The sequence below is a fragment of the Ixodes scapularis genome, unplaced genomic scaffold (assembly GCF_016920785.2).
Source record: "Ixodes scapularis isolate PalLabHiFi unplaced genomic scaffold, ASM1692078v2 PGA_scaffold0__279_contigs__length_252992795, whole genome shotgun sequence".
Taxonomy (NCBI): Eukaryota; Metazoa; Arthropoda; class Arachnida; order Ixodida; family Ixodidae; genus Ixodes; species Ixodes scapularis.
The window spans coordinates 189,211,724-189,235,517 of record NW_024609835.1 but is presented as its reverse complement, the minus strand read 5'-3'; the positions used below and the strand labels follow the sequence as shown (position 1 = coordinate 189,235,517).

The following is a 23,794-nucleotide window of genomic DNA, read 5'->3' as shown; positions in this document are numbered from 1 at the left end:
AAAATGACAGTTGAAGAATTATATTTGAGTCTCCTAATGCCGCACATTTATACGCCATCGTTAAACGATAGTTATAGATTTGGCGTATATTGATAATCTTGTATGATTTGAACAGTGAATGCGTTTGATGTATATAGTAAACGTCACCTATTATTCTTAGCACTTATTGGCAATAAGTGTAATATATGTAAGTTTGAGAAACACGTATTCCCCAGATGAGGGTGCAGTAAAATAAATAAGAATAAAATAAGGAATTGTACAAAACCTTTTTACGCTGGTTGGAAGGACGTGCCTATGCTTATTTATAATTAATGCGGCTTTGCCTGATTTAGAGCAAAGATATTTCAGTGATTGGTCCAGAGCATGTCTTCAGAAAAGATAACTCCAAGAGTTTTTACGCTATTTACAAATTCAATGTTTGAAGACCCGAAATTAAGAGGAGTATAAACTCGGTTACTTGAAACGCATGGGCGAAACATTATTGCTTTTGTTTTTCAAGTATTTATATTCAGGCAATTGGACTGACACCATACCTTTAACTTTGAAAGAAATGCGTTAGCTTTATTTATGAGGCCGTGTTTGGATATATCACAAAACAAATATACTCCTGTCATCCGCATACATTACATATTTACAGTTTGAATCAATGTTCACCATATCAATAACATATAAAAGAAAAAGAAGTAGTCCTAGAATACTTTCTTGGGGCACTCCAGCTGATGTGGTTAATGGAATTGATTTCTCATTATTAATTCGCACAACCTGGGTACGATATTCTAAAGAGATTTGATTAGTGCATGTGGAAGATCACGAATGCCATAAGCATTTATTTTATCTAACAAAATAGAATGATTTATACCGTCAAACGCTTTGCTGAATTCTAAAAATATCACAAGCAATAAGGTTTTTTCTTCGAAATTTTTAAGTATCTCTAATTTTGAACCAATAATGCTGTCTCGCTTGACCGATTTTTTCGAAATCCGAATGGACAAGCAGTAATTATGAAGTGCTTATCACAAAAATTAAAAACACGAGAGTGAATTCTTTTTTCTAGATTTTTGAGAAGACATGGAGTGTAAATATAGGACGGTAGTTACCTAGTTGATTTTTGTTACCTGCTTTAAACAATGCTAAAACTTCTGCAGTTTGCATTGATCTGAAGGTTTGCGCAATACTCTGCGACAATATGCGAAATACAGTGACATTGGCCCGGGGGAACATTGAACTAGCCCAATCACAACAACGAACCGAATATAACAAAGCCCGGAGAAATGTCGAGTTTTCCTTCGGAGATCTGGTTCTCCGACGCCACACCCACTCAGTAACGCCAGCCGAGGATTTTCAGCTTCACTCGCCAAACGATTGGACGGATCATTCGTGGTTGAGACGCGAATTACACGCCTCGCATATCGAGTACGATGCCCCCTAACCGGCGCGGTCGTCGGACCTGTTAACATGAATGACTTGAAACCTTTTACTGAGCGCGGCGACGAGTGCTCATATTTACAACCGCGGCGAACAGCATTGAGAGTTAAGTAATGAGGTCTCTGTCTTGTCTAATTCTGCCTCGTCTTGACCTCGACTACCTGCAGCGATGCCACCAGGCGGACCGTGGTCCCGGCCACGCCACTCACCCCCGCGTCGGTCCTCTTACCACCGGACGCGCTCCCCCGGCAGCCGCAGTCGCGGCCTTCGGCCGCCTTTGCTGCACCCCCGGCAACGCTTCCGAACCCATGAGGCTGCGACGTGGTGCATCATGGAGCATCACTGCCTCGTGGGGTTCGCTTTCCGCCTGCGCTGGGATTGACAGCCACAAGTCCCACAAGGACTGGCGCCAGCTGACATCCCAGCACCATTCCAAGGACGCAACCTGAATGAGCACAACTCAACGGTCCCGAACGCGGTATAGGGGTGGGGGCGTGCTCAGGCCATAAGATTCCGGGGGCGCCGGGAGTGCGGATCCAAGCGAGCCGGCAAGATCGATATAGAGCCTCAGAGGGAGGAGCGGCCGGCAGAGTCTCGAGCAGCCAAGTGCATCTGTGCCAACGCCGTAGCCATGAGTGGATCACTCATCCGAATGGACGTTAACACCCGGACCACAGTGAACGTCTGCCGTTCCAGCGGAGGCGTCGAGAATCAGCACTTTTCAGTCGAAGCTGTGCGCCGAAAGCCAAAGTCGGCTTCCATCGTCCTTCCCGCCAGTCGTCGCGCCACCCCAAGCTCTCTAATTTGCATCCGTTAAAGGTCCTTTGGACCGTACGTCGGATACCATTCGGAGTTCCACCACCATCGCACGGTCCTCCGTTCGTCCCGCCACGGCTCAGAACTTCCAAGCGAAGTCACACCGCCCGATCCGCCGAAGAGGAACGTCGGGCCGAAAGGCGACACTGTAGCACCGAACGTCGCGAGTCAGGCGATCACGAACCCGGGGACGAGTCACTACAGCAGCGAAGGTCGAAGCTACAACCCACCCGACTCGGCTCGTCACTACATGAGAGGCTTGAAAAGAAACTTTTTGCTTCTCAAGCGCGCGGTCGTGCCTTTCGGGTACGGCGCCTGATTATCGTCGAACTCCGGTGGTCATCACAACTCAGGCAGCAACATGGTCGACCAGGCAACGCTAGACAAGCTGGATGCGGGCTTCAAACAGCTCCAGGATGCTAAGCACCCTAAGTCGCTTTTAAGAAGTACCTCACCAAACATGTCTTCGAAAAGCTCAAGACTCTGAAGACTGCCATGGGAGCCACCTTGCTTGGCATCATACAGTCCGGCGTGGAGACCCTCTACAGCGGCGTCGGCCTGTGCACCCCGGATGCCGAATCGTACACGCTGTTCGCCGACCTGTTCAACTCGGTGATCGACGACTACCAGGGCGGCTTCAAAGCGATCGACAAGCACCCGCCCACGGACTTCGGACAAAGTGACCGACAAGCACCCGCCCACGGACTTCGGAGACCTCAGCACCCTGGTCAATGTATTCAACACTTCTACAATACCCTCGAAGGACCAGATATTGATGTTTTTAATCAAAATTTCGTAGGTTTCATGTATTTTGTAACTAACCTGTGAACATTTTGTTGTGCATCATTACCAAGGCGTCAAGCTGTTCATTAGCACATAAAATAAACAAATCAATAAATGAATGAATGAATGAATGAATGAATGAATGAATGAATAAACAATTACCGACAAGCCAGCAATGGAACAACAAAGGGTAAAAGGGGGCCGGGGGGGGGGGGGGGGGAGGGGGGAGGGAAGGCAACAACAACGCCAAAAAAGGTTACTGGGAAATTTTTGGTCCAAGTCCCGCGCATTAATATGTGTAGTTCGACGGGGGTTTGTGAACGGTTCGCCGTGTAATCGCGCTTTCTCTTTATTCTATATCTCGGACAACGTTATCTTCCGTACTTTTTTCGTTATCTTTTTAATATATATTTCACTTTTATTTGTACTTGTCACGCTTTATTTCGTCCCTTTTTTATTTCGCTACTTGACGGCTGAAAAAACAGTTTGAAGAAAGACGAGCTTGTTTTATAGTTCGTACGCCTTTTTTGAGCACCGCTCTTAGGCGCCCGTTTCTGCGTACAACGGCGTCGCCACGCGTGTTGCATTATCGGATTGAGAGAACTATACACCAATTCAATTCTCTGCTAAATTTAGCGAAGAAACTGAATTTGTGTGTAAGACTGTGACCTCCCATACTGCAACACTGTGCACTAAGTGTCCCCGATAAATTTAGCGGTAAAATTGACTTCACAAGACCTCAACACCAATCCAGTTACCTCACTTAATTTAACGGGCTATTGAGGTCACGTGATGTCAATTTTCATAATAAATCTAGCGGATAACCTGAATTTGTTCGAAAAGTGACGTGACACCAAGTGATGTGACGACATTTCATCCGTTCAATTTACCGAGGACACTGAGTTGGTGTGGAGGTCACGAAGCGTCAATTTTCTTGCTGAACTCAGCAGGAAAATACCGCTCCTCCTCCCCTCATCATCCTCCAGTTCCTTCCCTCCTCGTCATCCCCCCTGTCCCCTCCTCCTCCTCCTCCTGCGTACCCTCCCCTGCTCATTATCCATACCCTCCCCTACTCATTCTCTATACCCTCTCCTTCTCCTTCGTACTCTCCCCTCCTCTTCCTGCGTACCCTCTTGTCATGGTCAGACTTGTACGTAACGCGTTACAAGTAATTGATTACTTGTAATCAATTACAGTTAAGTGTAATTTTGTAACGCTTCAATTACATTTGTCAAGCTGTAACGCTCGGAGTAATTCAATTACTTTTTTTCTGTAATCAATTACAAAATCGATTACACAATTACCAATCACATTTTTCATCCCACAATTTTTTTTTCTCACAAAAATCAGCATATTCACTCAGCCATGGAGCAAAAATGATTGACATTTTTTTTAACATCTAAAAAAAATAAAACTAGGATTAGTCGGCAAATCCTTTTTTCTTTTACGCCACGCTCTTCTACACGCGCGCCACCAGCCTTGGCTGGGGAGTTCCGGATCTCGTTGCAGATTGCTGATAAAGTCGATGGGAAGCGGGAACTCGGTATTGACTTTTTAGTGGGCTTTGTTCCTTAGGTCGACGCGTCATCTACACGACAACGTCCGAATCTGAAAACAAAAAAAGGATGAGAATCGTACCGGCGTGCGGTCGTGTATCACTACTGCGTGACGCACGTTAAAGACCCCAGGCTAGCGGCTGTACCGCACTGGCTAAATTTCTCATCTACAGCTGGGAGACTCGTCGCCCCTGTGAGGCAGACCAAGTTCTAGGCTGTATAAACACACACACAACCCAATTATTATTTAACCAAAAAAGGAACAATAACCAAACAAAATTGTGTACGCAATATTTTACTGTGTATTTCTGTCATCGCAATAAAAAGTAACGTGAAAGTAACTTGAAAAGTAATCAATTACTTTGCAGTAATTGTTCAATTACTTCTGGGAGGAAGTAATCAGTAACGGTAATCGGTTACTTTTTTTACCGTAGTAATTGTAATTGTAATCAGTTACTTTTTTTCAGTAACGTGTACAAGTCTGGTCATGGTACATCGCAAAATCAAAATTGCCCAAGAGCTGCGCTCTAACTTCGTAATACAGGGATTTGTAAACGTCTCAATGTTTTTATGTTAAAAAAAAAATTCATCGTAATTTTTAACAGCCTTTGTTTCTCGACAAATAGGCATTTAAATTATGTTAGGTAATGTGTGAACATGAAGACAAGACGGGATTAAAATGCTTTATGTTCACTAAACACTATCGCTTTTGTCACGCATTAAATATTAAAAAACAAGAAGTCATGTGTTTTCGTGTTTTTTTTTCGCTAATTATGTTACTTTGACCATCAACGCTATTGTGGCGCCGAAGAAGTCCTAGAAACGAAATACATTCGCATGTCAGGTCATGAGCTGCAGTTCTAAATAAAGTCTTGGTTAATCTAGGGACGAAAGATTAAATAAAAAATCTACAAAAGCTAGCCAAAATAATAGGAAAAATAATAATCCCGGGAATTCGATAAGCTACCTGTCGTGCGATTGCCTTTTCGAGAGATTTCGCATGAAATCCACTTCCAGTTGACGAGGGCAAATTAACAAGATACAGGAAGACCACGGCAGAAGGAAAGAGAGAAAGCGCAACATAGCCCCCCAGGGGGGCTATGTTGCGCTTTTTGCACTTTCAGGAGACTAGGGAGAAGGAAGTGACGTCAACAACGCAGCAAATGCAGATTGGATGTTGATTCTGTTTTCTTCTGTCAACATCCAATCCGCGTTTGCTCTAGTCGTTGACGTCACTTCCTTCTTCCAAGTCTCCTGGGAGTGCAAAAAACGCAACATAGCACCCCAGGGGTGCGTAACCGCCAATGTATTGAGCCTAATCACCGGGACATCAGCCGGCCGGATCGTTGATTCGGAAGGATTTGGTGACCAGTGTGGGAGTCCATTAATATTGGGGACAAAGACAATTGCCAAAACACAATTTAGGGTCTCAGTGTAGGAGCCAGCTCCGAGAGATAAAAGCAATTTTTCCTCTTTTTTTTTTTTTTAGCTCGCTGCGCAAGCTTCTTGATGCGCGAGATTGAAAACGAACAGTTCGAGTCAGAAAAACATGGAGCTTGAACGCCCTTTCCACAAAGTAGTGACCCGGAATCCGATGGCCCTTGCCGCCTCGTACCACAACCGCAGCCCGCATGCAGAACCTGGCGCAAAACGGTGCCACTACCTGCGACAGCGCGCCTTTTCGTTCCCCCGACACTGCTCTCACGGTCATCCAGCTCCGGCTTCTGCCCGTTTGGTCAAAAAATCAGCGAGTCTGGATAACGCAAGTGGAGGTTTGGTTTCACCTCCACCGTATAACATCCCAGATATCTCGGTTCTGCTATGTCTTCGCCTCCCTCCCTCCGGCCGTCGCCGACGAGCTGGACGACATTCTGTGCCGGCCTCCCCCTGACGACGCCTACAACCACGTGAAGGGCGTCCTCCTCGAGCGGACGACAGCTTCGGAGCACACGAGGATCCAGCAGCTACTCACAGCACAGGAAATTGGAAACCGCTGCCCATCTCCACTTTATCACCACATGCGGCCGTTGCTCGGTCCCCAAGCCTGGGCTTCCAGGACCCTATTCTGCGCGAGCTATTTTTCCAGAAACTTCCACAAGGAATACGCATGGTTCTGGCAGCTGCTGACGACATGCCGCTAGACCAGATGGCGATGCTTGCGGACCGCACTGCTGAGTACGCTTCACCGTCCATCGCGACGATCGCACCGCACGAACTGCCTGCCTGAGAAACAGTTCTTAAAAGACTCGAGGTGCGCATGGAACAGCTATCCTGCACTGTTGCCGCTGTGGCGCCGTTGCGCGAGACACCTTCCAGACGAACGAGGCTAAAAATGTCTCAAACGCGTTCATCCTCGCGAGGCACGACAAGGTCACCCGACAGATTGCTGTGCTGGTACCACAGGCGGTATGCAGAAGGTGCCACGCGCTGCCACCAACCATGTTCCTGGTCGGAAAAACCCACGGACTGTCACTAACAGTGGTAAGTGACTACGGCCAACACCCGAGCCTCTTGTTCTACGTCATAAATAAGATATCTGGCCAACGCTTTTTGGTGGACACAGGGGCCCGTCCTGCCAGCGTCGCGAGTTCCGACAGGAGGCGCAGCACACCAGACCCATACGACCAGTCAACAGCTCTGTCATCGCCACCTGTTGCCAGAGATCCCTCACCACCGACTTTGGAATGCGACAACTTTTCCGCTGGGTCCTCATTGTTGCAGACCTTCGCGAGGCCCTACTGGGAGAGGACCTCTTGGCGAACTTTGGACTGGCGGTTAACATGCGTGGCAGAAGCCTCAAGGATGCTACGACATCGTTCACCATTCAGGGTATTTTTTCGTCGTTTGAAGCTTCTACGATGCGCCCTTTGGCAGCGTCTTCAAAATATGAAGCCATCCTCGCAGAATACTCTGCCATAACCCGACCGTGCAACACGGAAGTACCAGCCAAGCACTACGTGACCCATCACATCATTACAAACGGCCCTCCAGTCTCGGCGAGACCTCGTCGACTCTTCGGCGAGCCTCTAAATATCGCGCGAAGAGAATTCGGACAGATGGTGGAGCTTGGCATCATCCGCCCCTCCTCCATCAGTTGGGCGTCGCCTCTTCACATGGTCCATAAGAAAGATCCAAACGACTGGAGGCCATGCGGAGATTATCGAGCTTTAAATGCGTGCAGAGTACCTGACCGGTACTCCTTGCCACATATTCACAGTTTCTTTGCTGGCCTAGCTGGCACTAACATCTACAGCAATGTAGACCTTATTAAGGCCTACCACCAGATCCCAGTCGAGCCAGCGGATGTGCCAAAAACCGCCATCACAACTTCATTCGGACTCTTTAAGTACGTTCGGATGCCCTTCGGCCTCCAAAACCCCGCGCAGACTTTCCAACGCCTTATAACGAAGTCCCCAGAGGCCTTCACTTCACATTCCCTTATGTTGATAATATTTTCTTGGCCAGCCGCTATCCAGAAGAACACGAGCAGCATCCGCGACTGTTGTTCGACCGGCTACAGGAGTACGGCTTCGTCATCAACGCGAAGAAGTGCGTTTTGGGTGCCGACGCGCTGGACTTTCTAGGCCACCGCATAACATCGTCGGGCATCCTACCCCTCAAAGAAAAAGTCCGGGCAATCCGCGAGTTCCCTCAACCTACCTTGCTTCGAAAGCTCCACGAGTTTGTCGGGCTGTTTCATTTTAGTGTAGATTTATTCCCCACTGTGGCAAAATTCTACAGATTATGACGGACCTGCTGAGGACGCAGAAAGCGCCATCATCGTCACTTAGACCAATGAAGTTGTATCAACTTTTTCCGCCGTGAAGAAAGCCTTTGTCAACGCAACGCTGCTTGTACATCTACGAACTGAGGCTGCTATCCGTCTCATGACCGACGCGTTCAGTACAGCTGTAGGTGCTGTACAACAGCAGCTTATCGACGGCCAGCGAAGGACACTAGGTTTCTTCTCTAAGAAAGTAAAACCAGCGGAAACGCGAAATAGTACGTTCAGACGTGAACCCCTCGCCTTCTACCTTGCCGTAAGGCACCTCAGATACATCCTGGAAGGTACCGAGTTCCACGTCTTAACGGACCACAGGCCCTTGACTTATGCGTTTCGTGGCAATCACACAGCCTACTGCTCCCGAGAAATCCGGCAACTTGCCTTTATCTACTGACCGTCACTTCTGACCGGGGACAACAATCCGAATGCTTGCTGTTTGCTGTCTTGGCCCAGCGTCTCAGCACGCACCACCTGCGCACTATCTTATACCTCCTGTCAGCCAACGGCAGGGTAGAAAGTTTACACCTAGAGCTCAAGGCAGCAATCACTGGACGAGATGGACGACTCAACTGGGTCAATCATCTCCTATTCGTCCTTCTCGGCATTCAGTCCGCCTTCAAACAAGACCTGGAATGCATCTCGGCTGAATTGGTTTATGGATCGACACTCCGGCTCCCAGGAGAATTCTTTGACCTTACCAAGTGCACTCCAACAGTTCCACAACAAGCGTAGTTAGACGACTTAGGGCACTGCATTCAAGAACTGCAGCCCACACAACCTCGGATGCCCCGTTCTCAGAACCCCCTTAGAAGTTCCTGGCTACGCCACTACTATCAACAGCACTCCATAGATAGACTCCATAGACTCCATAGCATTATCAAGATAAACGAAATTTCTTTTATTTTATGCACCATATAGGCAGTGTTTTTGTCTTTATATGCTTGCAGCCAAAGCACACACTGTAGAAAACACTTGTGTGAAGCCTGCCCTTAGCGAAAAACCGGGGCTCTTAAAGTATACTTTATTTGTACTTCCAAAAGTATGCTTGTTGCTCTAAATTGGCCGGTTTTTAGTAAGCTTTTAACATACTTTCAAGTAACATTTCCCCACACTATTAAGACACTTGAAGTCTGCTTCAAGATTCGGTTGGCTTCTACTTTAATGGCACTTTTAGGATACTTCTAGCCAGCATTTTAGTATGCTTTCAAGCGGACTATTAGTATACTTTCAAGCGGGTTAATAGTAAACTTTCAAGCGGCCTTTAGGATGCTTTAATGCAGCCTATTAGTATGCTATTAAGCAGCATTTTAGGCTCCTTGAAGTAAGCCTCCCAGGTATATTCTGGGGTACCAGTAGGGCTTTTAAAGCATTTCAATAATTTATTCATGACTAATTATATATCAGGGTCTTCATAAAATATAATTTGAAATTCCAGTTCCCTGTAACTAAAAAAATTCATATTATGTTACAGAGAATGACATGGAATAAGGGCACAAATTAAATACAGATTAACTGCAGTAGGAACTTTTATTAAAATAAAAACAATCAAATAAAATCATTACAAATGCACATTTTCCAATAAAGCCCAATCAGCCAGTTGCCAAAAAAATAGGCAAAGTCACAGGTGACTGGTTTTAGACGTTCGCCAGTCGCCCAGAGCATGTGAGTTATGTTCCTTTGAGGTGGAGGTCCAGTTATATTTTCATACCTCTGCACCACCTTGGGGATTAACCTTCCCTCTAATGTCACACTGTCTTTTATAACTCAAAGATAAAACATGTTTTTCAAGAGATAAATATTGCACTTGTGTAAAAAAAAACACTTCAAATAGTTACAAATATCACACAAAGCATAAAAATATCACAAGGGTTTAAAAGATCAGACTTGTTTACACGTTTTTCAATAGATAAATATTGCACTTGTATAAAAAAAAAAACACTTCAAATAGTTACAAATATCACACAAATCATAAAAATATCAGACTTGTTTGAAAACAGCATTAAAGGGCAACTCCGCTCAATTCCAAGGATTTCGGGATAATGAGTGATTTCACATTAAAAAGCCCTTGTAAAAGGCACTACTTCATCTGCTCCGCGAAAAAAAGAGGTACATTTTTAAATCTAATATTAAACACGAGCAGAAATCGAAACTGAAACTTTGGCTCCCTCCAGCAACACTGTCTTCGAGCCGCCAAGAATATGGCTATCACGAGGTATGAGATGTCACGTGATCCTCTATGCAATAACGGGAGGGATTGGGTCAGCAGTGTGCCAGGCGCAAGTGTCGTCTGCACCGCACTCTTCACCATGTTTTGGTGTCTAAGACATTCGACGACGTCTGCATAACTGCGGCATAAGTCTGCGCACATGGTGTCCGGTGTGTGGACGAAACTCCGAGGGACAATAATCACAAACGGTGAGACGACAACGGCGGTTGTGATGAGGGAGACATCAGGAGGTAACGGTGGGGAGGCCTGGCAGCTCCCAAGAAGTATGCTGCGCAGGTGCACGGAGAAGAAACGTTACTGACATCACCTGTTGTGCTTGCCCGGAGAAGTAAAAACAAGCAAAATGGTGATGATGCTTAGCTCAATGTTTGCTATGCCCACGCAGTAGCCTTGACTGCACTGTTGGTTGCGCCTCAATTTGCCCGCTCGATTCAGCAGATTTCGGCAATATGGCAAGTTGCAATGTTTGCCGGACCGTTTAAGAAACATTTACATAGAACTTTATCGCAAGATTTGACGTGTGGTCCCCTTCCTAAATGATACTGAAGAGGACTGCATCATTTTTTTCAAAAACAAAAATGAAGAGGAGTTGCCCTTTATATTTTATATTTTTATGATACTTGGAAAATAACTACAGAGGTGTCGTTTTGCAGGCATTTTTCTAATATTGGTGGGTAAATTGCAACCAAACTTGATTGACCTATTAATTGAAATTTCAGAAACGGGCTCCATAGAGCAAAGCCTGTAGCCGTGACAATGCGAGCGGAAAAATGGTAACCCAAGCTTTAATATTAAAGGAGAAATCTTGGAAGCGGTAAGCAATTTCTAAATTTCCAATTTTCTGATCACATAAGCTAGTTATGTCAATAACGTGTTGCTGTAATTTACCCACCGATATTAGAAACATAGCTGCAAAACAACAGCTCTGTAGCTATTTCTTAAGTACCCCTAAAAAAATAAAACCTAAAAAGCCAACATTAAAGCTTGCGTCGTGGGGCCGCTGCCTTAAACATGGAAAATTCTAAAATAATTTAAAAGCTTCTAAAATCATTATAAACTAAAATCTCTGAACTTGTGAAAATAAATAAATGAAAGAAAGCTAATCTTGTTTGTTAATTTATATTCTTCTTTCGCAAGTATGAGGTGTTGCTGCACTTCCTCCTCAGGTACTCTTTGACAGTCTTTGATGATTCGCCCGGAAATTTGGCAATCACGTGATCTGAAAAGAAAAAGAAACACAAAATTCAGGAACTATAACTATACAACAGTGTCATCTTATATCCAGTTTTAGATTCACTGAGTAATGTATTTTCCAGACTATAAGCTTCACCTCCTATATTGAAACATCTTCACGAAAAAGTTGGCATAAAGTCGCGCTTGTATCCGAGATCGCAGCGGCACGTCGCAGCGACGCTCCTTCGCCGCGTGTGGGGCCACCACAGCATTGTTGCGAGCGGCGGCGCATAAAGTTGCCATGTGACGTACTGGAACGTGGCGAGTTACAGCAAAGCGCTTTCGGTGCATGTAGGAGCCACCACAGCGTCGTTCTAAGCAGCAGCGTGTAAAGTTGCCGTGTGGCACACTGGAAGGAGACGCATGTGGGAGCCACCACAGCACCGTTGTGAGCAGCAGCAAGTAAAGTTGCCGTGTGGCATATGTGGAAGCCAATACAGCGTCGTTGCGAGCGGCAGTGTGTCAGGTTGCCGTGTGGCACATGTGGGAGCCACCACAGCGTTGTTGCAAGTGGTGTCTCTAAAGTTGTCATGTGGCGCACTGGAACACGGCACGGCGCATTGCAGCGACGCTCCTTCGACGCGTGGGAGCCACCAGAGCGTTTGTAGTATGGCGCACTGAAACGCGGCGCGTCGCAGCGACCCTCTTTCGGCCAAGTGGCAGCCACCAACGCATTATTGCGAGCAATGACGCATAAAGTTGTCTTACGGTGCACTGAAATGCGGGAAGGCACCACAGCATCGCTGCGGCGGCACGCAAAGTCACTGGAACACACCACAACATTGCTGCAAGCTTTTTCGCGCTGTCGGTCACGGCAGGTTGGCACGGCACCGATACAATTAAAGAACATAAAGGCAAATGCAGCTGTTGCCGTATTTGGCTTTGTGTTTTCACGATAGATGAAGGCCCAACAGATAATGGAACAGACTGGTGCCAGGTGGCCTTCAAACTGTTCCATTATCTATCATGCCTTTCGCACTCCTTGGCGGGCGATGGAGGACTTGCTGCAGCCACGAGAAGTTTTCATGAAAACGTTTCTAAACAAGTCGCGCCATCGTACAAGACCGGAATTTGGAACAAAATGCGACTTATACACCGGAAAATATGGTATCCTTATTTTTTGTGTCCACATAATTTTACCATACGTGAGAACCAATGATCAGTTCGATGCAGAGAGTGATATTTAGCTGCTGCAGAATTCCGAACATAGCATTTCGGTCAATTTGTGAAGTATTAAGACTGCAAAAATTCAACCTGTTATGATATTTCATTAGAAAGTCAGATTTGATGTAGCCGAGACATTTTTTTTTAAACATTGTCATTAATTTTGTATGATAATTCAGGGTCTTCTTTACAGCAATTCACTGACCTATCAGGTCCTGAACCGGCTCTTTAGGCAGGGATGGTTTTGTCACAGAGCCGGAAAGGCAGCACTCTGCCAGAGCGTCGCTCCCGAACACCATCACAGCCAGGTCCTGTGTGTACAGGGATGCCGGCTTTCCGTCGAGCCGCTTCATCTGGACGTCGGTCACCACGATATCACCGAAGTGTACCTGAAATATAAGAATAGAAATAGAACCAAGTATAGTGGCCACATCCAAATGAATCCTTTTAGATTAAAGTCCATGCATGCATGCGCAGCCTTGACATGCTGGTGGTAAGTAAGTGCATCATGAACAGAGCCAGGCCGCGACGTAAAATATTCCAAACAGCCACGCAAGTGTGCCCTCAAGATTACACGCACACTGGCTGTGACACACCTCTAAAGCATGGTCAACTGCAGCTTCATCTTTCAGCTAACCCCTCAATGCACAAGAACTTGCACCCCTAGAGACACTCAAGGAAGTCCACTAGGGGTGCAAATCACAACCATATGCATCATGCAACTAGTTGCCTGGCAATGTTTTTTTTCATTGGCTATTTAGGTACTATAGGGAAAAATGAAATGCAAACAGAGGAGTGTGTGGCTCGCGGTACAGGCTGCACTGCCTGGAAGTGAGCCGAGGGGCGAGGCCTACTCCTATGTGTTTACTTCATTCGCTCAACGCTCCCCAAGCTTCGGCAGTGTGCACCTCTTGGTGTGCTGAAAGCTATCACCGCCATCTTTGATCGCTCGGTGCGTGCGGCACGAGGAAGTTCGCTGCTAGTAGCAGCTAAAGCACTCGCTCAGCCAACGCGCGCTTCAGCTGCTACTCTTCCCCTCTCGCTCCTTCAGCACTCTCCCAGTGATGTGATTGGCCTAAGCCATTTTGAAGAACCTTTTGGAGCAGCCAAAACAGTGTTTTGGAGCAGCAAAAGTGGCCTTTGGAGCAGCCAAAACAGTGTTTTGGAGCAGTAAAAGTAGCTTTTGGAGCAGCCAAAACAGTGTTTCGGTGCAAAAAAAAAGTGGCTTTTGGAGCAGATATTTTTAGAAATATAAATATTTGTTTTAAGCGCTGGACAAACGAAAGGCACTTTGTGTTGTGTTCTGATGTGACGAGCTGTGATGGAACACGATGCTTCTGTTTTTACTGCCGAGACATCCCACAAGTATACAGTGCTGTAGGCGCTGCCGAGCAATTCCAAAAAAAAACAACAACAACCTAGCCATCGTTTTACTGGCTCCTGACGTGCCAGATTTTTATAAAAATTAAGTAACTGTTAAACAATGGATTGCAAGCGTCCCAGCTGGTGCATCTGTCGTGCAATCATGTTCGCATGCACGTGAGGGCAACTTCGGCAGGCTTGCAATTCCACGTGCTTCGTCGCGCCAGTGGAGACAACGGATGTTCAATCAAAACCGAAACCATGCCACTCCGCTCCGTCGCCAACTGGTTCCCAAAATAGTATGCAAAATGCAATTGTCCAGCACACGACAATAAACAGTCCAGCGGCACGTGCTTGCCAGGCCGGCATGCGAGGTACAGGCCAAACACACAGAAAAAAAGAACCTGAGCGCACCGATATATCACATCGCGAGCCAGGGTCAAAAAGTTCTTGAAACGCCGTGTGCAACGACTGAACTCGTGACAAACAAGCGCGCTGTGCGGGTTCAGCGTGCAGACATTGCCTTCTTTGCTTTAGCTCACTTCTCTTCATCAACCTTCTTTCGCGGCAGATTTTTCACGTACTGGGGTCCCTCTCGAAAGAAAGCCCATCGAGAGAAACCTAGGTAGTCAATACTTCGCAGCAGCTTAGAGTTAAATAGGAATTTTTGTAGCAGTGTATGATTTAAACAAGAACAGGAATCTCGATGCGCTTCAGTTTAGCAAGCCCCATATCTGCAGCGATGTGGAGACGGCAACACGCGACGTCGCGTGACCACGGCGACTGTGGTCGTGCGAGCGCTTCAACTCACAAAGTAACCCTCGCCGCGCAAAAACGTGGTTTTGATGGTTTTCTTTCAAAGCATGGCGACAGGTCCGGCTCCCAGCACACTGACGTCGGACTGTCCGCAAATGCCTGCGTCTATCGTTGAATATTTTTTTTTAAAAGACACGAGAGACTAAATCCTTGAGACGACGAAAGCGCAAAATGCAAGACGGCGGAAAAAACCATGCAAGACCGGATAGACGATTGATGCAAGGTACGGTAAGTCGGGAGGCCGCTTGCGCCATCTAGCTCACGCATGCTCGATTACGGTTCTCAGTTTAGTTTTGGTTTTGAAAGGCAACCTAAATTGGTCCTTTGGCGCAAGCTTGGCACAATTACCCATATCTTGGCAAAATGTAGCAGGATGTAGCAGGGTTAGCCCTTTGGCGCAGTCTGGCGCAATTGGCGCAGCAATCACCATCACTCCTCTCCTCCCTTTCCTTCACTTTTCTCCTCTCCAGCACCTTCGTTACCGCACCCACTGGCCAGACTCTTCCAATATACGGCTCCGTTCAAACATATAGTAAACAGAGAATGTCTACATACCGTGTTCTCCATCACATTCCCGGGCACTCCTGGAAGCATGGGGCCCGCTGCTTCACGATGCTGAAGGCTTGCAAGAATCTGTGGCACATCTGCGAAAAAGAAGTGTCCACCATAAAATTAAAACTGTCGTCCTCTAATCTCGCACAGAAATCATAATTCTGTTATAGTACTTCAATGTTTTCGATGCCGATGCCAACTGTCAACTCAACAGCTAGGCTAGAGGGTGAGAGAACCTCAACCATCCCATAATAATGGAGCGCTTACCGGCAACGACCCAGCAGACAACGCTGCGTTGTCTGACATCAAAGAGGCGGCTTGCAATTGACTGACAAGCGCCTTTCATCAGCCCACCGTCGCCTCGGCCAGGTTATGCACTGCCCTTCTTCAGCGCAAAGTTTTACTCAGGAAGAGGCGTCTCCCTATCTTAAATCACATTTTTGGAAGGGAAATAAGCGCCACATCACCGTAAGTTTTGGATTTTTAGGATGCTTAGAGCCTGTAGAAGGATTTAGCACCGAGAACAGACAATTTCGGAAACATCCTTAGTGCATCTTTAAGAACCGTCGAAACCAGCAGGCTTACAATACACGTTTGCAAATCTGATCTCAGGTCACCACCATCTTGTTCATTGGGGTGCGCTTGGGTGCAGCCGTAATCTGATTACGACGCCTTAGAAAGGCTTCCGTAATCTGATTACGACGACTTAGAAAGGCTTCGTAAACGGATTATGACGCACTTGCGCAGGCCGTAACCGAGCAAGGCGGCGGCACCCTGAAACCGGGCTTGCAAACGTGTGTAGATTTCGAAGTTCTTGAAAACATGCTGGAAGAAAATCTTGAACCTGATGTGGAGTTGGAAATATATAATCACAGGACAAACACTCTGAATGAAAGCAAACAATGTTAAAGTATGTTTCAAAGCTGATTAAGATCAAACCTTCTAGAAACTATTTCGAGTCTCTCTCCCATTGCAGTATAAACAGGTTATGCTCCTAGTCCACGTGGTAATCAAAACAAGAGTGAATATTTTACTCTAGCTTAGGCATAAAAAATGGGATATGATCAAGAAGTTTCCAGAAATTTGGGAATTCAGTCATACCTCTCAAAGCAGGAAGGAGATCGTCCAGCACAAAAGTCATTTGTGCTCTACCTTGGAGCACTTTTGTCTCGGCCTCCTCTGCCCTGGCCTCGGCCTCCTCTGCCCTGGCCTCGGCCTGCTCCAGCCTGGCCTCGGCCTGCTCCAGCCTGGCCTCGGCCTGCTCCAGTCTCGCCTCAATCTCCTCCGTCCTGGCCTCAGCTAGCTCCAGTTTGGTTGCGATTTCCTTTTCCCTGGCCTCAGACTGCTCTGCCTTAGCCTCGGCGAGTACAGCCCTCGCCTCGGCCTGAGCCCTGGCCTCGGTCACTGCAGCCATGGCATCTGCATAGGAGACCCTTGCCCCACTCTCTTCGGCCCTGGCCAGGGCAGGTACCGCGAGAGGCTCTTGAACTTGTGGCGGCAAGTCGGTCGGCTCCTCCAGGCCACCAGGAGATGCGTGCAAGAGCTATAGACAACAAATGATATGCGCATGTGATGGCATATTATCAGATTTGAACAACTAAGTATGATAAAAGAAGCCCTAAGCAACGGAGGCTGGATTCATGAAACAATGTTACGACGAATCTGGAGAAAAATTCATATTCGTGAGACAAAATTATTGTAAGTTTTACATAGCTCGCAACGGAGTCCTGCGACAGCCCCCGAGGTGTCCTACAAACTTCTTAGGATCAACACGACCACACGTCACTTACGTACAGGGATTAAGTACAGGTTGTCACGAAAGAAAATTTACACGGTCTTTTTTAAAGCAAAAAAAAAAACTAGGCATCGCCGAACGCTCATTTTCCGCCCAAAGGTAGTGGCTTGAGGTCACAACCAAATGCCAAAGTTTCAGCCCAATCCGATAAATTAATCAAAAGTTATGTGATTTTCCGAAACTTTCAATGGAGAAATGGCGGCCGACGGAGCTTTCGAATACATGGGGCTCTATGGCACCAGAAACCGAAAACAGGCAAACATGGGCTCCATTTTCCCATTAAAATTTTCAGAAAATCACCTATAACTTTTGATTAAGTTATTGAATCGGGCTGAAACTTTGGCATCTGGTTGTGACCTCTAGCGTTACCTTTGGGCGGGCGGAGAATGAGCGTTCGGCGATGCCTAGTTTGTTTTGCGGTGTAAAAAGCCCTGTAAATCTTTTTTGTGACACTCTGTAGTTTAGGGAGCGAGCAGGGGGCATTTTTCTGCACACAGTTTGTGTGAATCTCAACTTCAAGCTGCAAAAGAGAAAGAATGCAAAACTATTGGTGCAGCACGCAGCCGACGATTCCATTGAGCTTACCTAAAGCTTAGTGAGGCACGTCATGATGATTCAATGGAAGGGAACACGGAAACAACTCTTTGGTGAACCCTTCAGGTATGAATAGTGTGACCTCAATTTGGTGATTAGCAGTGTACCCTCGTCTCAGAATAGACCATTTTTTAAATCCCGTCAAGCGCCCCCGCCCGCACTCAAGCAATCATACGACCAGGGTGCTTGGGGATTTAGAAAATCGCCTATTTTCATTATCATAGTGGAGGATGACTGGCAGGCCAGGAAATGCGTTTTTGAAAATAGACGCAGTTTCTCGTTGCAAAGTGGTCTTGTGGATGGGATATGCTGTAGGTGCTTTTTATTCAGATGTAATAGAGGTAGAAATATCAACACGGAGCGAGCATATTTCTTGGGAGCCATGGCTGGTACGCGATATTGGATCACCAATTTATGTGACTCCCTTTTTATGTTGTCCATCCCCTCTCAGATCCTTAAGACCAAGAAAAAAAATGTGACAATTTGTTCACTTATGCACCGCTTTGCAAGCGAGGCATGCAGGCTGCCCCTTGAGCATATATAAAAGTTTTGTAGGCTTCATAACCAAGAGTTACCTCGTCCTCGGTGAAGCTCAGCATTCAAGAGCATTTGCCCTGCGGCGGTATTAGCACTTTACTAAGCACGGTCAGGTCAACACACAAGTGTTGCAAGAGAAGCAAGCCATAACCTCCTGCCCTTGTTTCTTGCTGTAGTTGAAATGCACGTGCTCCAACACGGTGAGCTTTCCAAACGGCTATTGGAATTGCCAAGAACGCCGTCACCACAGTAACAGTCGCCTCTTGCAACGACTTGCAAGACAATGGAAGCTGTAGTTTTTCCGCAAGAGATTGTCGTTTTCCTCCTCTTATTTAAGAAAGCATTTGTGAATACAGATTTCTCTTTTCTTACTACGTCATAACCTATGAACTTCTTAGCCAAGTTGTCGTAGCAGCATAAGAAGCTATTAGCAAATCTGGCCTGTGCTTTTCAGAAGTGACCTCTGGTAAGCACACAAAGCTCTGCTGCTGCTGCACTCAGACTACTTCTTGTGCTGAGGAAAAGAACAGCATATGGCATTTACTTTACAGGTTACTAAACTAGTAAACCTACACTTTCCAGCCACCCGTCCAGTCTGAACAGCTCGAAGTTGGCTTAAATTAAATAATAATTAGTACACTTTAGACAGCACACAAGACTAACAATTACATATTAAGAGGAGAGCTCTGAAATACAAAAATATCTGTAACCAAACACCAAATGGCAACATCATGTGACTACTGATATGCAACTCTCAATAAATCTAACATCTTCACAACAAAAGTTTGCATACATACCTTCTGTTCCCTCAGGTCATCCCTAAGCTGTTTGACAAGCCTGTCTTCCATGTTATCTTTTTTTTTGTGGACTTGCCTTTTCTGTGATGAAAAATTGTAAAATTAGGAAAATAAGGTCTTTCAAAATTTTAAAGTTCTTTGTGTGAGGAATGAGGAAGGCAAATTAGCCCTTTCCAAATTTCAAAGTTCTTTCAAAATTTTAAAACCAAATTATAGTTCCAACTTCCTCCTACATTGTGCTATCGGCGTAAAAGTTTACAAACCGTGGAAAGAAACAAAAAGAAATTATTTACTACACTGCCTTAAAGTCTGGGCTTGCCTCTTCAGTGAAGACGATTCCTTGAGGGATGATGAATCACCCACACCTGTGAAGTACGTCCAAACTAGAGGACAACGCCACAAATAAATTTCTTAGTTTCTTCCCGCGGTTCGTAAACTTTTGCAGCCGATAGTACATTACATAATCTTCAATTAATGCAGATTTCCACTTAATAGGTTACTTTGTTACTACCAGCACAGGCACCTAACGCATCTCCAAATTATGCGTATACTGCATCCTCATTTCTGGTCTTCCGATTTCCGCCATGCGATATCACGTTGGTGGCAATCCTAGCGGTGGCACAACAGTGGGGGTGGAGACAACAGATGCTTGTTATGCTCTATCTCACTCTGCAGACAGCCAATGAACAGCAGCTTATGCAGCCACGGGCTGTGATGCAGCGATTATAGCCACCCTATATGGCAGCTAGCTACCAGAGTAATGGCACTCTTTTTTGTATGCCACCTCCCGCCACAATTGGTCAGTATGTCATTATGGAGACGACCCAAGCTGACTCAGTTTCCATAGCAACGGGCTGCACTGAGGATCGCCAAACGCGCTTGGACAGGATTCAGACACCGTCTGCTACTCCTGCCCCCGACGATACTCAAGTGGGAGGCCTTTCCGACACATGAGATTTGGGGTTGACTTTATCCTAGAGCTTCTTCTGTGTAAGTTAAATAATCTGTGCCTACATCAACATCACTCGTCCGTATTCCAAACTTAAATCAGGATGCTCAAACGAAGAGTGATCAAACGGTCGCTAGAGGCGCTGGCAACCTCCCACGGCCAAAATGGAGATCTCCGCTGCCGCTTTAGGTGTTGTGTCTAGCACTTTTGGCCTAATGTTGCTTCTCTGGCAGCTAAAGCTTTTAGCTGCCATATAAAGTGGCTCTAGCCGCAATGACAGCGACGCTTGCGTTTGCCCACTTTTTCCAACAGCAGTTGGAACTACAACCAACCACCAGGGTCACCACAGATGACAACATGACATGGCAGCCCCTATGAGGTAATTTGTTGCCACTGTGGTACCGCACTCAATGCATGGGCGGTATAGGATGCTAAACACACCAGTCGGAGATGCATTCCAGGCACCGCAGTGTAGGGAAGTTGCACTGATGCACTGCCAAAGTGATGCTGCAAAGTTTCCAACTGCTTGTTCCACAAAAGCTGCTTACCTCGTCCTTCTTGGGCACAGCATTCCGCTCGTCCAGCATCTTGTTTAAGAGCTTCTCCAGCTCGGGACGGGAGACTGAAGAGCAACAAAGCATTACATACGAAAATTGAGGTCCTATGTTTCACCTACGTACAAGCACTTTGAGGTGAAACATAAATAACCCTAACACGCATTCAATTTCTGCACCTAAGTGGAAAAGTGTTTGCGTGGAAATAGCGCTTGTGCTAGAAAGGAACGTTTCAACGGAAGTTACGTCCTGTGTAACCTACACGACCTTATTGAATATTACGGTTTACTGCCGGTACATGACATAAACACAAGCATATTGTGAATTATTCCTACGTTACGTCCGATGCAGCATTCCTTAATTGGTTAAAAAAGCGACTCCATCTGTACTTCCAGGTACAGATGCCCATTACATTTTTTTTTTCTTTCTCGTGTTTTTTGTGACGGTTTCTGAGAATAACGGACGTTCGAAGCAATTCCTAAGAATGTGACATGAACGTGCTGTTTACAGCAGCAGGGTTTCCTCAGACTTGTTGGCAGCTGGCACAATCTTCACGTACCACTCAAGTTGCCACGCGCACTAAATTTTGCAGTGAATTCTTCCAGAGTGTCTTAAATAACAAGCTGTTTCGAGGGGGCTGCTTGGGTGTGAGAAGGACAATAGACTTGTTAAAATGGAGGTTTGGGCGAGTTGGTTGTTCATAACTGACAAGAAAACAGCGCACCCCCAAAACAAGCACTCTTAAGCTTTCATGCACACAAAAGAAAGAGCCACTTACACAGCGCTGTGTAAGTGGCTCCAGCCAGCAAACCAAGCCCCGCTGAACCCCATGCACTTCCGGAAACAAAGTCCCATAGCACTTCGTTCAGCGAAATTTCGGTGACATTAGTTTTTTCCTGTGTTAAAGAAGTTATGACACGTCAAAGATAAAATATGAGATAACTATACTGCTAGGACTCATATTATGTTCCTATAATCCTGCTAAATTTGTTTTGAAAATGGCGCGATAGTTTTGTGGATAAATCGATTTATATGCAAGCCCCTCGAAGGAGCAGATCCGGGCGGAGCTGGAGGTTGGCTACGTAGCCAGCCTCCAGCGCGGTGTCTCCTTGCACGCACTCACAGACTTGGCTCGCTTGGCTTATCGAGCCTCAGCTTCCTCGTTTACCTTCCATGTTTCGAGCATGGGGTCCGTAATGATTACGTTTACGGCATCGCTCGCCTTGTCGAAGTGTTCGACATTGATCGCAGCAGCGACGAGAGTGATTGCTATCAAGAGATGTTGGAAGCTGTTCATTTTGACTGCGACCCACTGGCGACCAGCTCCAGCGACGACGAGTAAAGGCCCGTTCACACTCTTGCGACCGACTTCGACCGAGAGAGACCAGACCGGTTTTTAAAGCTTTTGCGACTTCTTAGGACCGGATGCGATGCAGTGGAGCTGGTCCTAAGTCGCAAGAGGCTTAAAAACCGGTCTGGTCTCTCTCGGTCTAACTCGGCCGCAAGAGTGTGAACGGGCCTTAACGGATGAACTCGGCGTGGTCACCGTCGTCCGGGAATATCTCACAGGCGCATGCAGGGTGGAAGGTCAACGGGCCGGGGGTGAGAGCAAGAATAGCTTTCGGGTTACCGAGTTGTGTGAGCGGTTTTGATTGTACCGCCAGTACCGCGACGAGGAGAGCTTGAGCAATTATGGGGGCGTCTAGAATGAGAGAGTGTTCATGGTCACCTGGTTTATGGACACCATGGTGTGACTAACTTGGGCAGTGCTGCCTGGTCGCCAGATGAAAATGATAAAAATTCGTAAATTGAATATTGCTATTACCAGAGCTCTAAAAATCGCGTCACTTGGTGTATATACTAAGTAGCCTATGAGCATTCCATTTCAAGAATAATCTATCCGTTTAATTTTCACGCCATAACCCCTTTAATCGTAAAAAAAAAAATGTAAATATCGGCAAATGCGTCGGCAAAATAAAATGTTCAAGAAAAAAAAAAAAAAAAGTAAGCACGCACCGGGGATCGAACCCGGGATCGCTTGCTTATGAGACATATCTTACCACTAAGCTACACTCCCTTTTTTTTTTTTTTTTTTTCTTTATTGACTAAGCTACACTTTTCGAAAAACTCGTTTTGAGAACTCGTTTTATACGAGATTTTCGGACGGCATTTCAATGCGTGAGTAGAGTACCGTCGGACGGCACTTGAACGCTCTGCAAGAGTGCCGTCGGACGGTACTCTACACAATACGTATTCGGAGCTCCGTCGGACGTAACGCTAGGCACTGCGAATCTCATTTCACAGCTTATCCGATTAAGGTTGAACCCACTAGAGCGAATACGAAGCGAACAACCGCCCTGCGGCATCCGCACCGCGCAGAGCAAACGCTGTCGGGCAAACATCGTCCTTCGTATATTTGCTCCACGAAGTCCAGGCTTTAGCGAAATCATGCTCATTTATCGCGAAGCTCGATCAAATATAAGACGTAAGAAACGTACCTCCGAAACGGACGACCTGAGCGGCGTGGACGCTTGTACCCCCTGTTGAGTTACCAGACTTGTCCTGGTTGGGCCAATTCACTTTAACCCAGTTTTTTTTTTGAGTGGCGTCCTTGTATCGCGGCCACACTTTGGCGTTGTGGCATACAGGATTATAATCCCGTATGAATTTGACAGTTGCAACGCTAAGAGAGCCGTCATCGAAACTATAAAGTGCAAGCGTATCCATCAAGACGTATAAGCACAGCACAGTACAGTACAGACAAGGCCAACAAGGCGCCAACCACCGAACCAAAAGAACCAAACAAAGGGATTAGAAGTGACTTCGGATTTGGATGTGGATTCTGGACGT

General features: G+C 46.4%; 1 protein-coding gene and 1 pseudogene across 1 annotated transcript; one reads left to right on the top strand and one right to left on the bottom strand.

Moving 5' to 3' along the window:
• Positions 1-2,193: 2,193 nt before the first annotated feature.
• On the top strand, positions 2,194-2,994 carry LOC120841757 (annotated as a pseudogene).
• A 6,869-nt stretch (positions 2,995-9,863) lies between these two features.
• Positions 9,864-23,763, bottom strand: LOC115332278. Its single transcript, XM_029994695.4, has 7 exons — positions 23,443-23,763; positions 20,939-21,012; positions 19,442-19,522; positions 16,820-17,261; positions 15,722-15,810; positions 13,194-13,377; positions 9,864-11,810 (listed from the first exon to the last, which is right to left on the bottom strand). The coding sequence occupies exons 1-7, from the start codon at positions 23,669-23,671 to the stop codon at positions 11,704-11,706; spliced, it is 1,206 nt and encodes a 401-aa protein (XP_029850555.2). The 5' UTR covers positions 23,672-23,763; the 3' UTR covers positions 9,864-11,703.
• Positions 23,764-23,794: the final 31 nt, after the last annotated feature.

What these genes read in the sequence shown, in the direction of transcription:
- LOC115332278 (XM_029994695.4), bottom strand. Translation starts at nt 23,671, where the DNA reads ATGGATACGCTTGCACTTTATAGTTTCGATGACGGCTCTCTTAGCGTT. An exon ending in TCTCCTTCCTGCTTTGAGAG is followed by an intron (nt 15,811 to 16,819) that starts GTATGACTGAAT and finishes TCTTTTTCGCAG; the next exon opens with ATGTGCCACAGATTCTTGCA. An exon ending in GCCGGTTCAGGACCTGATAG is followed by an intron (nt 11,811 to 13,193) that starts GTCAGTGAATTG and finishes TTTTCTTTTCAG; the next exon opens with ATCACGTGATTGCCAAATTT.